The sequence below is a fragment of the Myxocyprinus asiaticus genome, chromosome 43 (assembly GCF_019703515.2).
Source record: "Myxocyprinus asiaticus isolate MX2 ecotype Aquarium Trade chromosome 43, UBuf_Myxa_2, whole genome shotgun sequence".
Lineage (NCBI taxonomy): Eukaryota > Metazoa > Chordata > Actinopteri > Cypriniformes > Catostomidae > Myxocyprinus > Myxocyprinus asiaticus.
In genome coordinates, this window is record NC_059386.1 from 6,804,849 (window position 1) to 6,827,775 (window position 22,927).

Genomic DNA, 22,927 nt, shown 5'->3' on the forward strand with positions numbered 1-22,927 from the left:
GTTCCTGACACTCCACTTAAAATGAATGTTCGAAAGAGAAGATTTTAAAGTACGGATAATTTCAGAGATAGGAGAAGAAATATTCTGAACATCACTGTGTACAGCGTCTTCAAAATTCTGTGGAATAAAAGTTTTCAAAGCTTTAATTCAGCCCAAGCCGATCTGAGAAAGCAATAGCTGGCATATGCTCCAAGCGTGTTTCACCGTTTCTCCTCACATGGAGGTCTGTAGCAGACCTTTAACCACAGATCAGTTTGAACCACAAATGACAGAAGGTTAAAGGAGACTAGTAAAGGGTGTCAGTACCAGTGCTCTTTGAATGGTCAGAGTCAAATAATGACTAATTTATTATAAATCAATCCATCTGGGACTTTTAACCGAATTAATTTGCAATTGTTGTTTGATGGAATTTATCACTGAAGCTCAACAGAGATTAAATATCATCAATGAATGGAACACACGTTAATAAGATGGCAAGACTGCTGGAGGTGATATATATTTTAATTATTATTCAGCAGCTGAGTATTTGGAAAGTAAAAAAATATTCTTAGAGCCAAATTTCTGCAAATAGAAAATATGAGATTGTTAATGTCAAAAACATGATTTATTATTTAATCAAATTACAGCCCTAAAAAGTATCTAAGATCAAATGTTTATATAAAAAAATTTAGTTTTATACTGTACCTCACTAGACCCAGATTTTTGCTATTTTGTTTTATTAAAGAAAAGGCGTGATGAATTGAATTTGTGTAGTAATCAACACTATGCCACATGTGCTGTTGATTGAACTTAACATTTATTGAACCCAGAATAATAATACATAGTGTTTTGAACACTATGCAAAGTTGAAACAGCCTACTGTATACAGTCATATCAACAGAGAGCAATCCAAAGCTAGACTAGATATAAAATAATTTGTTGAAATAATTTGTAAAGTCACTCAGGATTTACTTAAAGTTTTAAAGCAGCAATTAAGTTTTACTTTTAAATTAAAGTAGAAAACAAGTCTTGATTAGCAAAGACTACACTGTAAAACAAATCCTGTTATTTAAAAAAATAAAAATAAATAAATAAATAAACTGGCAGCTGTGGTTGCCAGAATAATTATGTAAAAAATACAGTAAAAATGTAAACAACTTTACAGAACAACCTGTACACCAATGTACATAACTGATTTTAAAAATAAGGTAGAAACATAACTATTCCCATAAAATATAATGTAATATGATGGGGCATGCAGGGAATTGTGGGAAGGCCCGATTATTGTTTTTTACTGTAATTTTAACAATTTACTGTAAAAATACATGTTCTCTCTTGTTAAACATAATGTAAATTTTTACCATTAATTATACAGGAAAATCATACTTTTTACATTTAAAAAACATTATTGTAAAACCACTGTATTGTCATTTAAAAAAAAAAAAATATATATATATATATATATATATATATATATATATATATATATATATATATATATATATATATAATTTACTGTATATTTTACAGTTAATAAATTAATGTTTTTTTTCTGTAGCATTTTTACAGTCATTTTTACAAACATTTTATACAGTGCACCCCTAAATGCCTATATTTTTTTTCTCTATGCTTTTGATATATATATATATATATATATATATATATATATATATATATATATATATATATATATATATATATATTTTTTTTTTTTTTTTTTTTTTTTTTTTTTTACTATTTAACAGTCAAGTAGATAAAATAAACTTGCTAAAAACAGGACTGCAGTTCATACAAGTAGACTTTATTTTGAATAACCGTGATATCTTTTTAATCAGCAATCAAGCTGTCTCGTGTCGTTCTTGTCATTTCAGTTCGACTCGCGACTAAATTCAAAAGAACCGACTCATTGATTCGCGAATGAAGCACCACTAGCAAACAAACAGTCTGTAACACCGGTGAGGAGAATGAAATGAGGTGGGGAAACGGCATGTATTGTTTTTATTGTTATCTGTACTTTTATCAGGGCAGTACCGATTAATGGTTTAGTTTTCATTTTGAATGTTATGTTAGCTAATAAATGTAATAATTTACCTCAAGCAGTGGATTAGCTGATGAGCTAGTTAGCAGCAAAGCTAAATGCTAATTTTTAAAGATATAAGCCTCGCCTGGAAATATATACGTTTAAATAGTATGTTTAATCGTCATTATGTAAAGCATACGAAAAGGGCTTTTAACATGAAATGTTGAAAACATCTTTCAATGCACTGACTGTTAAATCTAATATCTTTATTTTTGAGACATTTGTCACATTTCACTATATAAATGCAGGTGGTATTATTATTAATAATAATAATACAAATAAAATAAAAGGTCATAATGTTCCTCACAACCGCCTAAATGCAGGTCTGTTTCTGTCAGTCTACATAAAACACACAGCTACATTACTAATAGTTTTTACAAATGTCTGAAAAAATCATGCCTTTATTGAAGAGGCCATGAAAACAAATGGACTGCTTTCTGTTACCATGATTCACGTTTTCCGTGTGCTTTTCTCTGTAAGACACTAAACACTGTACTGCAGAAATGGTGAGCATAGTGGTAAAGATCAGTGGGTCATGTACTGTTCCGAATGAAGCTCATCGTGTTCTGTATGATACTGGAGCAAATCAAGGATTTGAAAGAAAAGTCACGCATGTGCAAAACATTTTTTGTTGGTTTTGTTTAATATGTGTATGTACATGTTTGTTCTAGGAGATCAGGTTTTTGACCCCTCCATGGAAGAAGCCAGCGATGAGGGGCTTTTACTCGAAGCTGGACTCCTCATCTGTGGGCATGGCTATGCCCCTAAATCTGGCCGTGGAGACGGAGAAAGCTCAGGCCCTTCTCCAGACCTTCAGCACTGCCTCTCTGTTAGCCAGCACAGGCCTGGGAGCATTCTGTTTCCTCGCCGACCACTTTCTGACCCTGCCTTTCATCCAACACCATCTGTGGCTCAGGGCTGTGCTGGATAACGCGGTCCACTGCGTCATTGGACTCTGGTCCTGGGCAATTGTGATTGGGCTAAGGAAGAAAAGTGACTTCTATGAAGTTGTCTTGGCTGGGGTCCTGGCCTCTATCATTGACCTGGATCACTTCTACATGGCTGGATCATTGTCTCTCAAAGTGAGATCTCTTTGTTCTCTTCACTTAAAGGCATAGCTCACACAAAAATGAAAATTCTGTCATTATTTACTCTCATGTCGTTGCAAACCCGTATGACTTACTTTATTCCGGGTAACACAAGAAGAGAGACTAATAAATGTGTGATTGAGGCTGTCAGTCCCTAGAAAAGAAAAAAAAAGTCTGTTTGAAACAACTTGAGGCTGAGTAAATGATGACAAAATTGTAATTTTTGGGTGAACTATCCCTTTGGTAATTAATTAATGGTGTACTTTACTGATTTGTCAAGTTTCTCCAAGTGAATGTGTTTGAGAGTTATGTATTTACATGAAGTCATTTAGAAGACATTTACATTTAATCATTTAGTAGTTGCTTTTATCCAAAGTGACTTGCCAATGAGAAACATAGCAAACAATTTGTCATACAAAAGTCAATATCTGCAGTATTGCCCTGCCACCTTCTCAGAGTGTCTGGAATAGTAAAGAAGCTAGCACAGAAGATAGAGGCATACAAGAATTATAACTATTTCTTTTTTTTTTTTTTGCTTTTCATCCCAATTTGGAATGCTCAATTACCAATGCACTCTAAGTCCTCATTGTGGCGTAGTGACTCGCCTCAATCCGGGTGGTGGAGGACGAATCTCAGTTGCCAACACGTCTGAGACCGTCATTCCGCACAGCTTATCACGTGGCTTGTCGAGCACATTACCACAGAGACATAGCGCGTGTGGAGGCTTCACACTCTTCTCCGCAGCATCCACGCACAACTCACCACATGCCCACCGAGAGCGAGAACCACACATTATAGCGAACACAAGGAGGTTACCCCATGTGACTCTACCCTCCCTAGCAACCGGGCCAATTTGGTTGCTTAGGAGACCTGGCTGGAGTCACTCAGCATGCTCTGGATTCGAACTCACGACTCCATGGGTGGTAGTCAGCGTCTTTACTAGGGGTGCTAGGGGTGGGCGATATGACCAAATATCTTATATTACGATATGAGTAATTTTATATCACGATATCAATATATATCACGAAATAGTTAATTTTTTTGGAAAAATATCGGGAAGCCTGCTGGACTCGCGCACACTTCTGTGCTCCAGAGATAGCAATCGCAACACACACATGAAACATGGATACGCTTGTCAGATGAGAAGCATATTAAACGCTTATGAAGTGGCAAACGCGCGATGAATGTAGTGCAGTTTGCTTAGGTGGCCGGCAATTATTTTTTATGTAATAAAAACCCTGTTCATGTTTCTTAAATCCTCTCAGTCTCACTTGAAGCCCTGCCCACTGATAGATAAGCCCACGCCACACACGTAAATTTACACATCGCGATATACACAAGCAAAATCTCTGTAGATGGACACTATATCGTCACCAAGATATATATCGTCATATCGCCCAGTCCTAGTAAGTGCAGGGTCAGTCCATCTCAAGTGATCCAATACAGGTTGCTTGACCATTTTTAGTTTTCCTAATTTTTTTTTTTTTTTTTAGTGATTACCTCTATGTATTGGTATTGCAAAACCACCAGTTTTTTTATTTTTATTTTACTTGGTTTAACCACGATGGCCATCCTTGTGTCATGGCACACGACAAATTTTGTTTATACAGCTGTTTACGGAAACCTTAATATCCTGGCTCAGGACGGATCTCTAGAGCACATCACAAGGTACATATATAAACATTTTGCACATTCTTGTTCCTTAGACTTAGAACTTAAGTCCTAATGTAATGCTCAAGATTGCTCAAAGTTCCACTTTTAGGGTCAATTTATAATGGGAAGAGTTTGAGTCTCAGCCTTAATATTTTTTTTAGGGGGCACCTAGGTAAGTGTAGTGTGCATACAGATTTCATGTTTGTGACTTCTCTTATTTATTTTGAATGGGGGCTAGAAGTGCCATTTTTTAAAAAATTCTCCTCACTTTCGGGTTGAATATTTCTGGTGGGGGACCAGATAGGAACTTGAAATTTTCACAGAAATAAGTCTATATAGAAGCATTCTGCTGTAAAATGTAGTTTGAGATTCCACTGGTTACAGAGCTAGGGCTAATAGAAATCAGTGGAAAAGCCTACTTTATTCATGCATTTTGAGAAATGAACAGATGTAATATAAGCATAACAAATACCTAAAATTAACAATATTTTACATGTTTTATGAGAAGCTGTGAGATTTCCTCACTCAGTCTCTCTGAAAGGTTGTGGGAGTGTCCGGTGACAGTAGTCAATTCGGCAGGTGTCAGATTTCTGAGAACATTGTTCATGGGAACCCACACTTTGTCCTCAGCAGACATTTTAAATGATGTTCTTGGTCCAGGTGGGTGGATGAATTTGACAAAAACATCACAGTTTTCCACGCTGATGTCCTCAATCAATGATGTGTCTTTAACGTCATTTCTCAGCTAGAGAAACAGAGAATTCATCCCTAGAAATTACTGTTCATTTTTATAATTTTTATGCTTATATTACATCTGTCCATTTCTCAAAATGCATGAATAAAGTAGGCTTAACCCCAGATTTCTACTAGCCCTAGCTCTGTAACCAGTGGAATCTCAAACTCAAAATTTAAAATGTGCAATCAAAGTGCTTCATACATATTAAAAAGTTACAAACATTTCAGTCCCACCGGACCCTCTTCAGTGTTTGTCTTAATCTACATACAGTAAACACATTTATATGCTTCAATTATCCAACACACATATGATCAATTAGTCTAATACAAACATATAGTGATCATATGATCCTAAAGGCCATATCACGTGTCGGCACAGCCATTATCATCTGGAGAGCAAAAAAAACAAAAATAGAATTATAGAAAACATGACAAATTCATCGTTCAGACCCTGTGGTTGAACCGTATCCAATTGGAAAATCCACTTACACTCGAATTTTAACAATTTCTGTTCAACATTGGTACATAGATGCATGGGATGTACCATATAGATTCCACAAAATGACAGCTGATCTACTGAATACTATCAGCTCTATTAATCACGCTTCTGTGTTCATTAATGCAAAATCTGAGTTGACGATTAGTTTTTCCAGCATACTCTGAAAGCCACAGGCGCAAGATAGTAAATATATAACATTGACTAAACGACTAAATAAACTGTCTAATTTCGAATTCTTTCTTTAAAGAAGGACTCACAAATGTATTAACCTTCTTTACATTCTGACACGCTAAACTGTGTCGGCATGAAACAACTGATCCCGTAAATTTCTCCTCCGTAATGAACAAACATAGGCAGCCCATTAAACAATTCTTTACATTTAGCATCTGTATTTAATACATGCCAGTGTTTTTTGATAATGTTCCTGATTTCCTTGCTAAAAGGGGTATATGTAGTACAACATAATGATGATTTTCTTTTTTTCAACTTCTTGATAGTTTGCTAATCTGATATGCATACTTCTCTCAGGGCCAAATCCAGCCATTCTTTTGGATATCCATGTTATACAAATTGATCATATAGTTTCATTGCTTCCATTGAAAATCATCTCTATCTGAGCAAATACGTTTTATTCTTAAGAATTTACTGTATGGCAACCCTCTTTTTAGTGACTGTACATGACTACTAGAGGCATGAAGTAAGCTGTTTTTTCCGTGGGTTTACAATACAGTGTAGTTAGATTAGTTAGTTTTTCGGACTCAGGTGTCAAAAAATGGAAGTTCAATATTGTTATGTTCCATATTAAATTTAATGGAACTACAAAAACTATTCATGTACTCAAAATGCACGTAGTTCCTCTTTTGAGCCCTGTAAAATTAAAAAAATATTGTCAAAATACCTCTGATAAAATAGTACATTTTATTGAAGTGGATTATTAGAGAATACAAATTTATCCTCCAAGAAACTCATCGTCAGTATGACAAGATCAGGTGCGAAAGCGGACCCCATTGCAATTCCTTGCATCTGTAAATAGAAGTCAGACTCGTATAGAAAATAATTATTTGATAGAATAATCTGTGCCATATCCACCAATAAATCTGTAGGGGGATTCAGATTGTCATGAGAATTCAAGTGGAAACTCAACCACAGGGTCTGAATGATGAATTTAATTTGTCATGTTTTCTATTATTCTGTTTTGTTTTTTTGCTCTCCAGATGATGGTGGCTGTGCTGACACGTAATATGGCCTTTTGGATCAAATGATCGCTATGTGTTTGTATTAGACTAATTGTTCACATGTGTGTTGGATAATTGAAGCATGTAAGTGTGATCATTGTATGTAGATTAATACAAACACTGAAGAAGGTCCAGTGGAACCGAAATGTTTGTATATTTTTAATATGCACGGAGCACTTTGATTGCAAATTTTTGTATTGATGGAATAATAAAAAAAGAACTTTGGATATCTCGGCTGACAATCCATCTTTTTGTGGAAAAATAAAAGTGGGTAGCTACTGGTATCCAGTGGAGTGAAATCAAGAGTGGGGTGACGTGAGCCCTCTTTGGCTGATTGAAGACCAGACATGCTGCTGAGTTCTGGACCATCTGCAGTGTCTATATTGTGCTAGCAGGGAGACTGGCCAACAGGGCATTACAGTAGTCCAGTCTTGAAATGACCAAAGCTTGGACCAGGAGCTGTGTAGCATATTCAAACAGGATAGGTCTAATTTTACTGAAGTATTAAAGCACAAACCTCTGTGAGCCTGGGCTGTTGATGAGATGTGGGCAGTAAAGTTAAAGGGGTCATAAAATCAGAATCAAATTTGGAGAATCAAATTTTCCCTGATATTTAGACATATAAGAGGTAACAGTACTATAAAAACATACTGTAAATTTCAGAACTCAAAACTTACTCCCCAGTCTAAAAAGAGCATTTATAGTGCTGAAACGTCTGAAACCTCTGTGTTAATGACGTCACAACACATTGCTCATTTGGATTTACACATCCCACAGCATGCGTCATCGCACCCTTGGCCCCACCCACTGGTGCACAGTTCAAGTCCAGATGGCAGGCCTTGTGTAACACTAAAGGGGACCCAACTGGACTATTTTTAGTTTTTTGTATACAAACATGAACTACACAGACTCTTTGACCGCTGCCATGTATCTTGCCACTTTTAAAAGATGCGGTGTCAAGTTACAACTCTGAAACGGAGAAGCAATTCTCTCATTCAGTTGCTGCCTCTTGTTTATTTGAGCACAGATGCATCAAGGACGTGTTCTTGCGCCCATCTGCGCCATTTTTATTGTTGGTGTATATAAACATAGGACGACTTTGATGATGGACGTCTTTGACCGTTTCGGTGTGTTTCCGCAGATGTGTGCCTCAGTGCGCCTTCAGTATGTATGTGCATAATTTCACCATTCTTTGGACTATGTATGCGTGTTTTGTTTTTTTTTCGGTTCATGTCCGCATGTATTGCTTGCGAACAGACAAAGTGCGATTCAAGCTTTGGAAAGGAACTGTAATTGAAGAATGAGGCAGTTAAAAACACTTCACAAACATAAGTAAACCATTTAATTCATTAATATTTCAAATGTCATGACTGTTTGATAGTTTATGGTGTTGAGTGTCAACAATTGTGCTTGAGATGAACAGTTTATTATATTCAGATGCAATGTGTTGGATGTGTGTTATATGTAAACCCTGCAATTTTGTTTTATAATGTCGAGGTTCATTCTCTTCAGATTGAGTATGCTGAATTTGAGGGGCTGCGTGATGTTAGTCAATCATAACAGTGGCTGTTTAAGTGAAGTTTTAAGGAGGCACTTGGGCCAAAACCGAGTGTTTTAGAAAGAGGGCCAAAAATAGGTTGAAAAATGATCATGTATTACTAAATTGTGACTCTTTTGGTGCAAAACACTTTTAAAACATTATGACTGGACCTCAGGGAAGATAATAAAATTATTTAAAAAATCGACCACAACTCCTAGGTTCCAGGCTGTCATGGATGGTTTAAATGTAGTTGAACCAAGATGATAGTGAAGTTGTGGTCAACAGACGGGTTGGCTGGGATCACTAGGAGATCTGTCTTGGCAAGGTTGAGCTGAAGGTGATGTTCCTTCATCCAGGCCAGGAACACCGAGAGGCAGGCAGAGATACGAGCTGAGACGGTGGGGTTGTCAGGCTGGAATGACAGGTAGAGCTGCGTATCATCTGCATAGCAGTGGTTGGAAAAGCCATGTGCCTTAATGATCAGTCTGAGTGATGTGTAGATCTAGAAGAGGTGTGGTCCAAGCACTGATCCCTGAGGAACACCAGTGGTCAGCTGGTGTGACTTGGACATCGCTCGACTCCAGGTGACCTTGAAGGATCTGCCTGTGAAATATGATTCAAACCATCCTAATGCAGTTCCTGTGATGCCCAGGTCAGAGAGAGTCAACAGGAGAATCTGGTGGTTCACTGTGTCAAAAGCAGCAGACAAGTCTAGGAGGACAGCTGTATATTGGGTAAATTATTATTTTCAATGTATTTTTCAAATCTAGAGACACACTTCAAAGGAATGTAGCTTTTTGTATCTTTCCCTTTTAAAACAACCCAACAACTATGTTCATAAGTTTCAGAATGAGCATGTTTCTGAATGTTGTAAGAACAATTTCTCTCAAACTGGGCATATTTTTGAATACCTTCAGTTACTTTGCTAGAACAATTCTCTGACAATGTTTAGTCATCAAGCTCATTGACTATGAGATGGCAGAGGCTAAATATAGATGATCAATAGGCCTGTTACTCATTTACTGAGAGGTCATCAATATTGCCCTACAAAAGCAAAAGATTGTAACTACGCAAAAACTGAACACTGAAACTCTTCCAGACGGTTTTGTAAATACCTTTCTGTAGAAATTTTTCTGCACATTCTTTTTCAGTACTTTGTTGGACATAATTTGTATGTGTGCCTCTGTCATCTTTGTACACCTGGATTTGGCCAGTATTTTTATTCTTCTCTTCAGGTAATTTCTGTCGTAAGATTGGATGATGGAAATCGTGAAATTGAATCTTTACTTCCCTTCACTGATTTTCAGTGGCAGTTAAGCCCATGCTTTGGCTGAGCCATCCAAGGACACTCAGAGATTTGTTCTGAAGCCACTCAAGCTTTGTGTTGGCTGTTTGCTCATTTTTCATTTTATTTTATTTGCTTTATTTTACAGTCCACACTGTAGACATGATTGTGTACAATACAATCATTTATTAATCAATGTGAACAATGTTAGGTAAATATCAGTTTAGAGATACAGCGATACAGTTTAGCTTAAATTGTCTGACAAATTTGTATTAAAGTTTGACCTAGTTAGAAAGTCCCAGTTAAGGAAAGTGAACTGCTTTAAATAGATACACTTGAAAGCATAATTACACACTAACTGAGCACTTTAGGAACTCTAGGAACACCTGTACACCTACTTATTCATGTGAATTATCTAATCAGCCAGACGGGCTGGTTTGAGTATTTCAGTAACTGCTGATCTCCTGGGATTTTCACGCACAACAGTCTCTAGAGTTTACTCAGTATGTAAACATCCAGTGAGCAGCAGGTCTGTGGATGTAAATGCCTTGTTAATGAGAGCGGTCAACAGAGAATGGCCAGACTGGTTCGAACTGACAAAGGCTACGGTAAATCTGATAACCCCTCTGTACAATTGCAGTGAGCAGAATATCATCTCAGAATGCACAAAACGTGGAACCTTGAGGCAGATGGGCTACAAAAGCAGAAGACCACGTCAGGCACTTTTTGACCATTATGACCATAGTGTTCCTAATAAAGTGCTTGGTGAGTGTAGATTGTGTTTTAATGTTTTATTAAACATACAGCTCCAGCTCTAACATCTGATTGGATAAGCCACATTTTGGGGCATTATAAAATAGCTGATATACACGCACATGTGACTGTACATCAGTTAAACTCTGTAGTAATGCTGCCTTCAAGTGCACCTGGAAAGCTCCTACATCCAAGTTGGGCATTTGTTATTAGGGCATTTCACTCATTCAGAATACGCAAGAAGCCAAAACAAATAAAATACACAATGACAGCAAAAGCTATTTTTTTCTGTTGTACCAGTGAATAAGCATACGTTTTTAATGCATGGTATCCAAAAAAAGTATTAATAAATTGCCTTAAAATAAACTGCGAGTCATTAGCGAGGGTGAGTCATTTGCGTTACATTAGTTGACTGTCATACAGTTGTGCTCAAAAGTTTGCATACCCTTGGAGAATTGGCAATATATGTACAATTTTAAAGAAAACATGAGTGAGCAGGCAAAACACATTTCTTTTATTTCTTATGGGATTCATATTCAGCTGTAGGTTATAAAAGAATGGCACAATCATAAAACAAAACATGGCAACAAAGAAAAAAATGAAATTACCCCTGTTCAAAAGTCTGTATATCCTTAGTTCTTAATACTGTGTATTGCCCCCTTTAGCATCAACAACAGCGTGCAGTCTTTTGTAATAGTTGTCTATGAGGCCCCAAATTCTTGCAGGTGGTGAAGCTGCCCATTTGTCTTGGAAAAAATGCCTCCAGGTCATGCAAAGTCTTTGGTCGTCTTGCATGAATCACACGTTTGAGATCTCCCCAGAGTGGCTCGATGATATTAAGGTCAGGAGACTGTGATGGCCACTCCAGAACCTTCACCTTTTTCTGCTGTAACCACTGGAGGGTCAGCTTGGCCTTGTGCTTAGGGTCATTGTCGTGCTGGAAAGTCCAAGAGCATCCCATGTGCAGCTTTCGTGCAGAGGAATGCAAATTGTCTGCCAGTATTTTCTGATAACATGCTGCATTCATCTTGCCATCAATTTTCACAAGATTCCCCGTGCCTTTAGAGCTCACACACCCCCAAAACATCAGTGAGCCACCACCATGCTTCACAGTGGGGATGGTATTCTTTTCACTATTGGCCTTGTTGACCCCCTCTCCAAACATAGCGCTTATGGTTGTGACCATAAAGCTGTATTTTGGTCTTGTCACTCCAAATTACAGTGTGCCAGAAGCTGTGAGACATGTCAAGGTGTTGTCGGGCATATTGTAACCTGGCTTTTTTGTGGCATTGGTGCAGGAAGGGCTTCTTTCTGGCAACTCGACCATGCAGCTCATTTTGTTCAAGTATCGTCGTATTGTGCTCCTTGAAACAACCACACCGTCTTTTTCCAGAGCAGCCTGTATTTCTCCTGAGGTTACCTGTGGATTTTTCTTTGTATCCCGAACAATTCTGCTGGCAGTTGTGGCTGAAATCTTTCTTGGTCTACCTGACCTTGGCTTGGTATCAAGAGATCCCCGAATTTTCCACTTCTTAATAAGTGATTGAACAGTACTGACTGGCATTTTCAAGGCTTTGGATATCTTTTTATATCTTTTTCCATCTTTATAAAGTTCCATTACCTTGTTACGCAGGTCTTTTGACAGTTCTTTTCTGCTCACCATGGCTCAGTATCTAGCCTGCTCAGTGCATCCACGTGAGAGCTAACAAAATCATTGACTATTTATACACAGACACTAATTGCAACTTAGTATATATATATATATATATATATATATATATATATATATATATATATATATATAACAAATTAATATTATTGAAACAAAGCACTGAAATTGAAATAATTGTGCTAAATCATTGCTTTCCATCATTTTACATGTCAGCACTCCACTTCCAACATCACAACTAGGAAACTCTGATGTCAGTTAATTTTTTTAACTCATTTTCAATATATTCACACAAAATCAACCCTCTATCTATCTATCTATATATATATATATATATATATATATATATATATATACACACACAGTGGATATAAAAAGTCTACACACCCCTGTTAAAACAGCAGGTTTTCATGACGTAAAAAATTAAAGATAAATCATATCAGAATTTTTGCACCTTCAATGTAAAAAAGTGACATTTCAGAGAATAAAAATAAAAAACTTAGAATAACCGAACTGCATAAGTGTGCACATCCTTGAACTAATACTTATATTATTACAGCACTCAGTCTGTTTGGTTAAGAGTCAATTAGCTTGGCACATCTTGACTTGGGAATATTTTTCCACTCTTCTTTGCAAAAATCGTTCCAGATCTGTCAAATTGCGAGGGCATCTCCTGTGTATGGCCCTCTTCAGGTCCCCTCACAGATTTTCTATAGGCTTCAGGTCTGGGCTCTGGCAGGGCCATTCCAAAACATTAATCTTTTTTTGCTGAAACCATTCTTTTGTTCATTTGGATGTGTGCGTTGGATCATTGTCATGCTGAAAGGTGAAAGAGCTCTTCATTTTCAGCTTTCTAGCAGACGTCAGATGGTTCTGTGCCAAAATTGACTGGTACTTGGAGCTATTCATGATTCCCTCCACCTTCACTAAAGCCCCAGTTCAAACCAAAAGTTAACTATAGTACTTCTCTAGCAGAGGAATTGTTTATTGTAATTCCTGTTATTACTAAATGTAATCATTTATTGAATATTGGAGTATTTGATCATATTGCTTATGTAATATGGAAGCAAAATTAAGTGACTGGAGAAGGTGTGCAGCAAGTAAAAAATGGAAATGGAGCATCCGTCAACTGAAGGTGTGAAATATTGCAGAATGTTATATTAAAATTATAATTATGTTTAAGTTTTAAAGACATTAAAATTACATCAGTGTAAACAGAGATTTTTTTGTGTGTTGTAAAATCCACAAGAGGCCGTAATGTATAATTTTAAGCCAAACAACACTGTTATATTATTTATTGCAACTAACATATCTGGCTGTTAACAAAAGTGCATTCAGCTTTGAACTAAAGTGCATACAATTATGAAATCAAAGCCAGTTCATATTCTCAAATCTTTAGTACAAAAAACAAAAACATGAAAAGAAATGCATCAAATAAGACAGTTTTATTGAACTGTCAGCCTCTACTTCACTGCGGTAACGACATGTATCTGAGCCCAGTGCTGCAACAGAGCATAACTCTGTAAATGGGAATTTAAAATCCCATTTATTTTTTCCACAGATGAATAGATTTTTAACAATAATTTATAAACCTTTAAAGACAAGACCTACTGTGAGCTCTGAGGTTGTTAATCCAATGCTATATGCTTCTGTTGAAGCCATTACTCCGCGTTATTTCAACTTCATAAGAGGTCTGCAACGACCGCCCACTTTCATGATGCACTGTTAGTGATCCAGTTGAGTTAGTCTTCCTACACCCACAAACTACTGAATATTTTGTAATAAACTTAAAATATATTGTTTCTGTACTTCTAATCAACAACTTCAAATCAACAGATTTAATATATTTACATAATTTGTTTTATTTGGTTGTCATTCGCAATGCTTCATGGGATTTTAGTTTGTGCCCTCATTAAAAACCTAAGAACACTGTCTTGTACCTTTGTCTTCGTCTGATTTTTACATATTTGCTTCAAATCAAAGCTGCAGTATAGAACAGAATGCTCGGATCTCGAGACACGTTTTTCAAAATTAACTTTTTTCCTGCATAAACGCACTGCTTATGCACTATTAAGAGACCCAAAAGACCTCCTTTTGAGTCATTGTCACTACACACATTTGACCAAATGTGTTTTTGTGTCTTAAATTCAATGATTATTTGAATTTCAAATTTGAATTTGACTTCACAGGCCAATTTTTTTCTCTTGTACACTACCTTTGATGTGAAATACATTTCCTTCTAACAATGTGTACTTTAACTCCTCCAGGCTGCAGTGAATCTGCCCCACCGGCCTCCCCTGCACTGCTCCACCCTGATCCCGGCACTGTGCTTCTCTCTGCGCATCCTCATGTGGGCGTGCCGGCTCAAAGACTCCTGGTGCTCTCTGCCCTGGATGCTCTTCATCTCGCTGGCCTCGCACCACATCCGCGACGGAGTTCGTCACGGCCTCTGGGTCTGTCCATTTGGAAACACAACGCCCATCTCCTACTGGCTGTACGTCACCATCACAGCCACTCTCCCTCACCTGTGCTCTGTGCTCATGTATCTGACCGGCACTAGAGACATGATCTCCACCAAACACGGAGTCGCCATAGACGTCTGATACACTTAATTGTGGATGTTTGTTTTTTTTCCCCCAGCAAAGTTTGTTGGAAACATTTCAACTCAACTCTTCCTCGTCTAACATACCATATAAACTAGCTTGTCAGGTATTAGTCTGAAATCAGGTTGTATTGACTCTAACTGTGAATATTTATTATATGTACTACGGTGTATATCAGAGCTGGGCGATATAGCTAAAAATAGCAGAATAGCTATATGGGCGATTCTCACGAAACCTGTCAAGAAAATGTCCTGGTCCTATTTAACCCCAAATCAATTATAATAAAAAATATATGAAATTATATTTTGCATAAAGAAAATGAAGCCTACCATTTAGAATTTTTGTGCATTGTGACATTATTTTCAAAACAACCCTCATGACCCTAATGTGTCTGGATGTTTTAAATGAGGATTCTCATTACAGCAACATGGTCATCTTATACTGTTTTGCAGTAAAAAAGATGCTGTTGTTCAATGATTTTTAAAATTAAAATAAGCAAAATGAAAGGGAGTACAACTGTGATGAAGAAATAATTTACAATTTAAAATATAACAAAAAATAAAATATAAAATAATGTTGTGGTTATGAGGGTATCGTAATGACTACTGTTTCTTTTCTCACATTACGATAATGAGAACTGGGGGGTAAAATGTGCACAACAGTCATGAAAATATCACAATGTACAAAAATCTTAATGGCCCTAAAAAAAAATAAAAAGCTTCATTTTCCGTATGCAAAATAAAGACTTCTTATTTGTTCCTTTTGATTTTGTAGTAAAATAGGATCAGGACATTATCTTGACGTGTTTCATAAGAATCATACATATAGCTAAAAATATATATTTTTTCAGCATTTTTTCTTGATATTTGCTCTGAAATTTTCAATCGGATGTTAGAAAACGGTCATTGTTGGCAATTAAAATAAAAATGTTTAATGTAAAAAAATAGTGTAACATTTAGTTTAAAATAACCAGGCAAGTTTCCATCATGTTTTTCACAAAATGCACATAAGGAAGAATTATATTTCATCATTTTCATTTAAATGCACCAATATAACCATACAAACTAATAAACAGCTGCACGCAACAATGAGCCAAAACAGTATGACCACCTGCCTAACATGCTGTTGGTCCTCCATGTGCCACCAAAAGAGTGCCGACCCGCCAAGGCATGGACTCTACAAGACCCCTGAAGGTGTCCTGTGGTATCTGGCACCAAGACATTAGCAGCAGATCCTTCAAGTCCTGTAAGTTGCGAGGTGGAGCCGCCGTGGATCGGACTTGTTGGTCCAGCACATCCCACAGATGTTCAATCGGATTGAGATCTGGGGAATTTAGAGGCCAGGGCAACACCTTGAACTCTTCATCATGTTCCTCAAACCATTCCCGAACAATGTGTGCAGTGTGGCAGGGCGCATTATCCTGCTGAAAGAGGCCACTGCCATCAGGGAATACCATTGCCATGAAGGGGTGTACCTGGCCTGCAACGATGTATAGGTAGGTGGCACGTGTCAAATTGACGTCCACATGAATGGCCGGACCCAGGGTTTCCCAGAAGAACATTGCCCAGAGCATCACACTCCCTCCACCGGCTTGTCGTCTTCCCACAGTGCATCCTGATGCCATCACTTCCCCAGGTAAACAGCACACACGTACACGGCCGTCCACGTGATGTAAAAGAAAGCAGGATTTATCAGACCAGGCGACCTTCCACTGCTCCAAGTTCCAGTTCCGACTCTTGCGTGCCCATTGTTCCTGCTTTTAACAGTGGACAGGGGTCATCATGGGCACTCTGACCAGTCTGCGGCTACGCAGCCCCATACGCAGCAGCGTGCGATGCACTGTGTGTTGTAACACATTCCTCCCGTAACCATCATTAAAATTTTCTGTGACTTGTGCCACAGTAGACCTTCTGTCGGTTCGGACCAGACGGGATAGCCTTTGTTGCCCTTGCGCATCGATGAGCCTTGGATGCCCAACACTCTGTCGCCGATTTGTTGTTTGTCCCTCCTCGGACCACTGTCGGTGGGTACTCATCACTGCTGACCGGGAGCACCCCACAAGTCTTGCCGTTTCAGAGATGGTCTGACCCAGTCATCTGGCCATAACATTTTGGCCCTTGTCAAAAAGTGCTTTGAAATCATTGCGAAATTCACATGGCTTAATTTTACATGGCCACTAAAATCATAGAGAATTTTCTGAAGCGACCAGCCCTAGTGTAGATGGTCAGGAATCAATATTCTTATTCACCAATGTGTTGTCATATTTAGCTTAGTAGTATACACTTGTCTACTCAAATCATGCCATTTTATTGCATAGAAACAATGTTAGATTTATACTATGATGTGTCATGATGTCCACGAATAGAAATGCAGAATGGATGGATATTGATGGCTTTTGTGCTTGTGAGCGGTGATGCTGTATTGTATATATGCAGTATAAAATCAATGTGTACTTGGAGGATGTTGTTCTCACATTGGTGTTGTGGTGTTTTTTTAGGCAGTAGAAGAAAATTAGTTGTTCACCATAGAAAAGTCCTTGTGGATTCATATTACATTTTACAACACAAAGCTATTTTTAATGTCACACTACTACAGGTTTCTGCTGCTTTTTTAGCTGCAAGCTTTGGAATAATTGTATGTATGAATTAACCATTTCTCTTTTATTTATAAACCACTTATTAGAACTTTAAAATGGACAAATGACACTTCTACTATTAAATGTCTTTGTATACACACTGCAGTATAACAGCTCATTGTACTTTTTGCTCTTGACACCATATAAATCAACCAAGGGTTATTTGTATTTGTTTATTTTTCCTTTACCTTTTATTCTGTTGTGTTGTGTGTCATCAAAATTGGTCTAATACTTTAAGGGAAATTGATTATACTGTGTACAGTAAGTACAAGCCATGTTGCTTGAAAGCAGCCCAAAAACTGTTTTTAAAGACTGCAGTTGGGCTACAGTTTATGGAATAAATGTTCATCCTGCCTTTTTTTTTAATTTTTTTTTTTTTTATAAAAGGTTGAATCGAATCTGACATTGTTAAATATTAGTGTTTACAGTACATGCATAGTAACTTGTGGGCGTTATGTATATGTATTTTCAACAGTTGTTATTGGGCCTGTAGTTTTAGACAAGCTTAATTTATTAAACATGATCATGAAGCACATTAAATAGCACCATCAAATGGGCAATATTGGCTCCAAAAATGTGTGAAGACTTGTCTGTATGGCTGTAGATGCACAAAATGTGCTTATGTTGATAAGTATGCATTTATTCACCTTAAATGTTTCTTTTTTTTTTTTTTTTTTTTGGTTCCATTAAGGAAGTCTACTTGGTCTGAAAGTTTAATGCTTCAATTTATTGTCATTGCCTTTTCAGACCTGCAGGGGGAGCAGTAGACCACAGCTGATGTTTTATTTTTATACAGTAAATCTTCATATATACATTCTATTATTCAACCTATTTATTTATTTATTTTTGTTAACTATGTAATTGGTGTTCATATTTATTTATTATGCTTTTTGCACATTTTAATTTAAAATTGTCAATGTTGTGTTGTCAATGATGCATTGTCATGATATGAGTTTTTTATTTCTGAAAATTGTCTCCAATTACATTAAAGCGCATATGGCCCCCTCACTGTTGGTTCTTTGTCTTCTGACTCCCTCCATTTATAACTTAAAATATTGAGAGGTAAATGATTAAAAATGAGTATTATAGATGGATGAATCAAAGTTTAAGGTGTTGAGCTGTTAAAAGCTTGGTTGGAAAATCTTTGCAAAGTGCCAATAACATCTTTAAGAAGTGCTGTAGAAAGCAAGGGGCGAAAGTTTAACTGCAGATCTAGAATAAACTGACTGCTGTGGTGAAGAAAATAAAGCAGAAAAGATTAAGCGTGGACTTGAAAATCTTTAGTAAATTCTACATTTGTACTCAATTCAAACATGTAAAAATGTATGCTCTAGGTGAGCATTACACATATTATTTATGGTTGTTTGTTATCTTTACAATGTCAGTTTATGTTGACCACCTCTTCAAGCTTCAAAAGAATGCAGAAGTATAATTCAGAAGTCTAATAAATTATTTCATGAGACTCATGATTGTTATGAAAGTATACAATAAGGTTTGGTGAGAAACAAACTGAAATCGAATGTATTATTTAGTGAAAATGTTCACTGACCGTTAATCTACTGTGCACGTTCATGATAGGGCACGAGAGCAACAGTTCACGCAGCCCCCTTGCAAAATTGGGGCGTTCAAATAAAAAAAAACAATTATTTATCTAAAAACAGGTCCTCCACAGCAATAGCGGCAACAGAACACAACACAGCTGCACACAAAACAGAGAATAGAATTTACTGAACATGTCTGAAGAGTCTGTAGTCAAAGAATTTATGCATTTCTATGCCCAGCCTTATTTTTTTTAACAGAGTATTCAGAAATCAAACAGAAACAGAGGAGGCTACAGACAGCCACAGTTTTCTATTTTCTATTTAACTCCGTCCACTGTGAACTGGCACCATTCCAAAAAATAAGGCTGGGCATAGAAATGCATCAATTCTTTGACTACAACCTCTTCAGACATGTTTCGTAAGTTCTGTTCTCTCTTTTGTGTGCCGCTGTATTGCGTTCTGTTTTCACAATTGCTGTGGCGGACCTGTTTTTAGATAAACGAGTTTTCGCTTGAATGCCCCAATGTTACGAGGGCGTGGTGTGAACTGTTGCTCTCGTGCCCTATCATGAACGCACACAGGAGATTAACGGTCAGAGAACATTTTCACTAAATAATACATTAGATTTCAGTTTGTTTCTCACCAAACCTTATCCTATGCTTTTATGTGTCTCATGGAATAATTTATAAAACTTCTGAATTAAAAATGTTGCATACTTTTGAAGTTTGCAGAGGTAGTCACCATAAACTGCCATTTGGATGACATCACTGAGCACAAACCTTTTTTCACAAATTCTCGCTTTGTGTTAAGAAAAAGAAAGAAAGTCCTATAGGGTTATACCAACACAGGGGTGACTAAACAATGATTGAATTTTTATTTTTGGGTGAACTGTCCCTTTAAAAAAAAAAAAAGCTTTGAAACACTACACACTTAAAGCATTACTCAATTCAGTGCTCCATTACTTGAGTAAAATGTACAAAGAGTGAGTACTTTTACTTTAAACAGAGTATTGCAAAGTAAACTTTACTGTAGAATTTCTAATTAAAGCCACCAAGAATTGTGTGTAGCCATTACTTAAAAAAAATTGGTCTGTTTAATTTACTACCAATTTCTGTGTGGAAAACTCATTCCAAATTTTTTTCAGTTTAATGCAGGGTTGTTGGATGAACAAGTGTGAATACTGCATTTATTTATAGAGAAATAGAAATGCTTTAACTTTTTAAATGTCTTTACTAATTCTTAATCAATTAACAGCATCCTCTTTGAATAAAATGATCATTTTCTGTCACAAACATAAAAATGTCATAGTGTTTCCAAACTTTTGAAGGGTAGTGCAAGTTAAGTAAATACACTTTCACCCTTTGCCTTGTTTGGTAATCACCATTAAAGAATTACATTGTCTTTATTCCATTAACTAGCTTGTAATAATTAAAGTAATAATTAAACTCTTTTACAGAATTCAGGCTGGCCTCATTTGACCCAGTGTAGTCATTGAAACAGGACAATCAATGACTGGATCTGCTTTTTAAATGACTCAGATGAGCATATGCAAATATTAGGATTATGTGATGAAAGTCAATATAACATGTAATCTCCACACTCAAACATTGGATGAATATTATTTTATCAAAATCTTGGACGAGTAACAGTGCTTTTGCTGTATTCATTCAATGTGCAAATAAATCCTTTGCCTGATATTCATGATTAAATATTTGTAAATTGGTATGAGTGATTGCAAGCGAAGTGTGAAATTGTATCAGTGAAATGATTCATGCCACTGCCCTGGCAATAATCAGTGCCATTCATCCTTTCACATTAAGACAATTAAGTCAGTACATGCTGAGGCAAGGTAGGGGAGACCGGGCCTAGATGTCACACTTTCTACTTTTTCTTAGGGTAGGTTTATTTTTGACAACAGCGGGGTATGTTGTCACAATGGTAACCTACTATAGGCTATTTAATGGCTTTTCAGCTGAACTGATACAGTTAAACTATTGGATCATTGAAAAATTAGACTCTCCAAGGTGATTGGAAATCGTAAAAAAAAAAAAAAAATGCAAGGTTGAAGAAAATGTAATGTCCATGCTGGTTTAATTTTACATTAAAAGCATTTTCTTCAAACACACTCACCCAAAAAAAAAAAAAAAAAAGACTTAACTTTCAAAATGTCATGTGGTGTATGCATCAAGTAATAATATAATTTCCCTGCACCTTAAATACATGAGTGTATTCAACTTAATCCTTAATTCCAAAGTTTTCAAACATATATTTCAAGGTAACAAAACAATAATAATAATTAAAAATAAATAAATAAATAAATAAAATAATAATATATATATATATATATATATATGTAAGGAATAATTGACGAGGGACCATTGAATTGTTGAAAAATAATGCACACCGGAGGTGGTAATGCGGTCACGACGCACAGCAGAGTGACCATTGCACCTCGGTTGTGCATTATTTTTCAACAATTCAATGGTCCCTTGTCAATTATTCCGCTTATACCACAGTTACCACACCTTAAGACATTGTTCAGGGTTTTATCTCAAGACATTTTCTGGTTTTCGTCCCTAAAACACTCTTGTTCAAGGGTGGGGGGGTGACGCTGTTCTTTTCTGCATATCGTGGCGGCGTTTTGTGGCCCATTCTGCATAACGCTGTGGCCCATTTCAGCTTATCGTGGCCCATTCGGCCCCGTTTCATGGCCGGCCCATTGGGAAAAGTCCCGGTTCTCCCGATGGCCAGTCCGCCCCTGTCCGTGAACCAATCATAATCAGACCCATGGTATATATATATATATATATATATATATATATATATATATATATACACACACACACACACACACACACACGATCAGCCACAACATTTAAACCACCTGTCTAATGTCGTGTAGGCCCCCCTTGTACCACCAAAACAGCTCTGATCCACGAGGCATGGACTCTACAAGACCTCTGAAGGTGTCCTGTGGTTTCTGGCATCAAGACATTAGCAGCAGATCCTTTAAGTCCTGTAAGTTGAGAGATGGGGCCTCCATGGATCGGACTTGTTGATCCAGCACATCCCACAGATGCTCAATCGGACTGAGATCTTTTGGAGGCCAAGTCAACACCTTGAACTCTTCATCATGTTCCTCAAACCATTCCTGAACAATGTGTGCAGTGTGGCAGGGCGCATTATCCTGCTGAAAGAGGCCACAGCCATCAGGGAATACCATTCCCATAAAGGGGTGTACCTGGTCTGCAACAATCTTTAGGTAGGTGGTATGTGTCAAAATAACATCCACATGAATGCCAGGACCCAAGGTTTCCCAGCAGAGCATTGCCCAGAGCATCAAACTGCCTCCGCCTTCTTCCCATAGTGCATCCTGCAGCCATCTCTTCCCCAGGTAAATGACGCACATGCACCCGGCCGTCCACATGATCTAAAAGAAAATGTGATTCATCAGACCTGGCCACCTTCTTCCATTGCTCCATGGTCCAGTTCTGATGCTCACGTGCTCATTATAGGCACTTTCGGCGGTGGTCAGTGGTCAGCATGGGCACTCTGAATGGTCTGCGGCTACACAGCCCTATATGCAGCAAGCTGCGATGCACTGTGTGTTCTGACATGTTTCTATCATGGCC

The 22,927-nt window shown here is 37.2% G+C and overlaps 1 protein-coding gene across 1 annotated transcript; it reads left to right on the top strand.

The window, feature by feature from the left end:
• Window positions 1–1,886: 1,886 nt before the first annotated feature.
• Window positions 1,887–18,762, top strand: LOC127434056 (transmembrane protein 267-like). The gene is made up of 3 exons (XM_051686508.1): window positions 1,887–1,953; window positions 2,731–3,141; window positions 14,784–18,762. Exons 2-3 carry the CDS (start codon window positions 2,770–2,772, stop codon window positions 15,117–15,119), a joined length of 708 nt encoding a protein of 235 aa, XP_051542468.1. The 5' UTR covers window positions 1,887–1,953; window positions 2,731–2,769; the 3' UTR covers window positions 15,120–18,762.
• The last annotated feature ends 4,165 nt before the right edge of the window (window positions 18,763–22,927 follow it).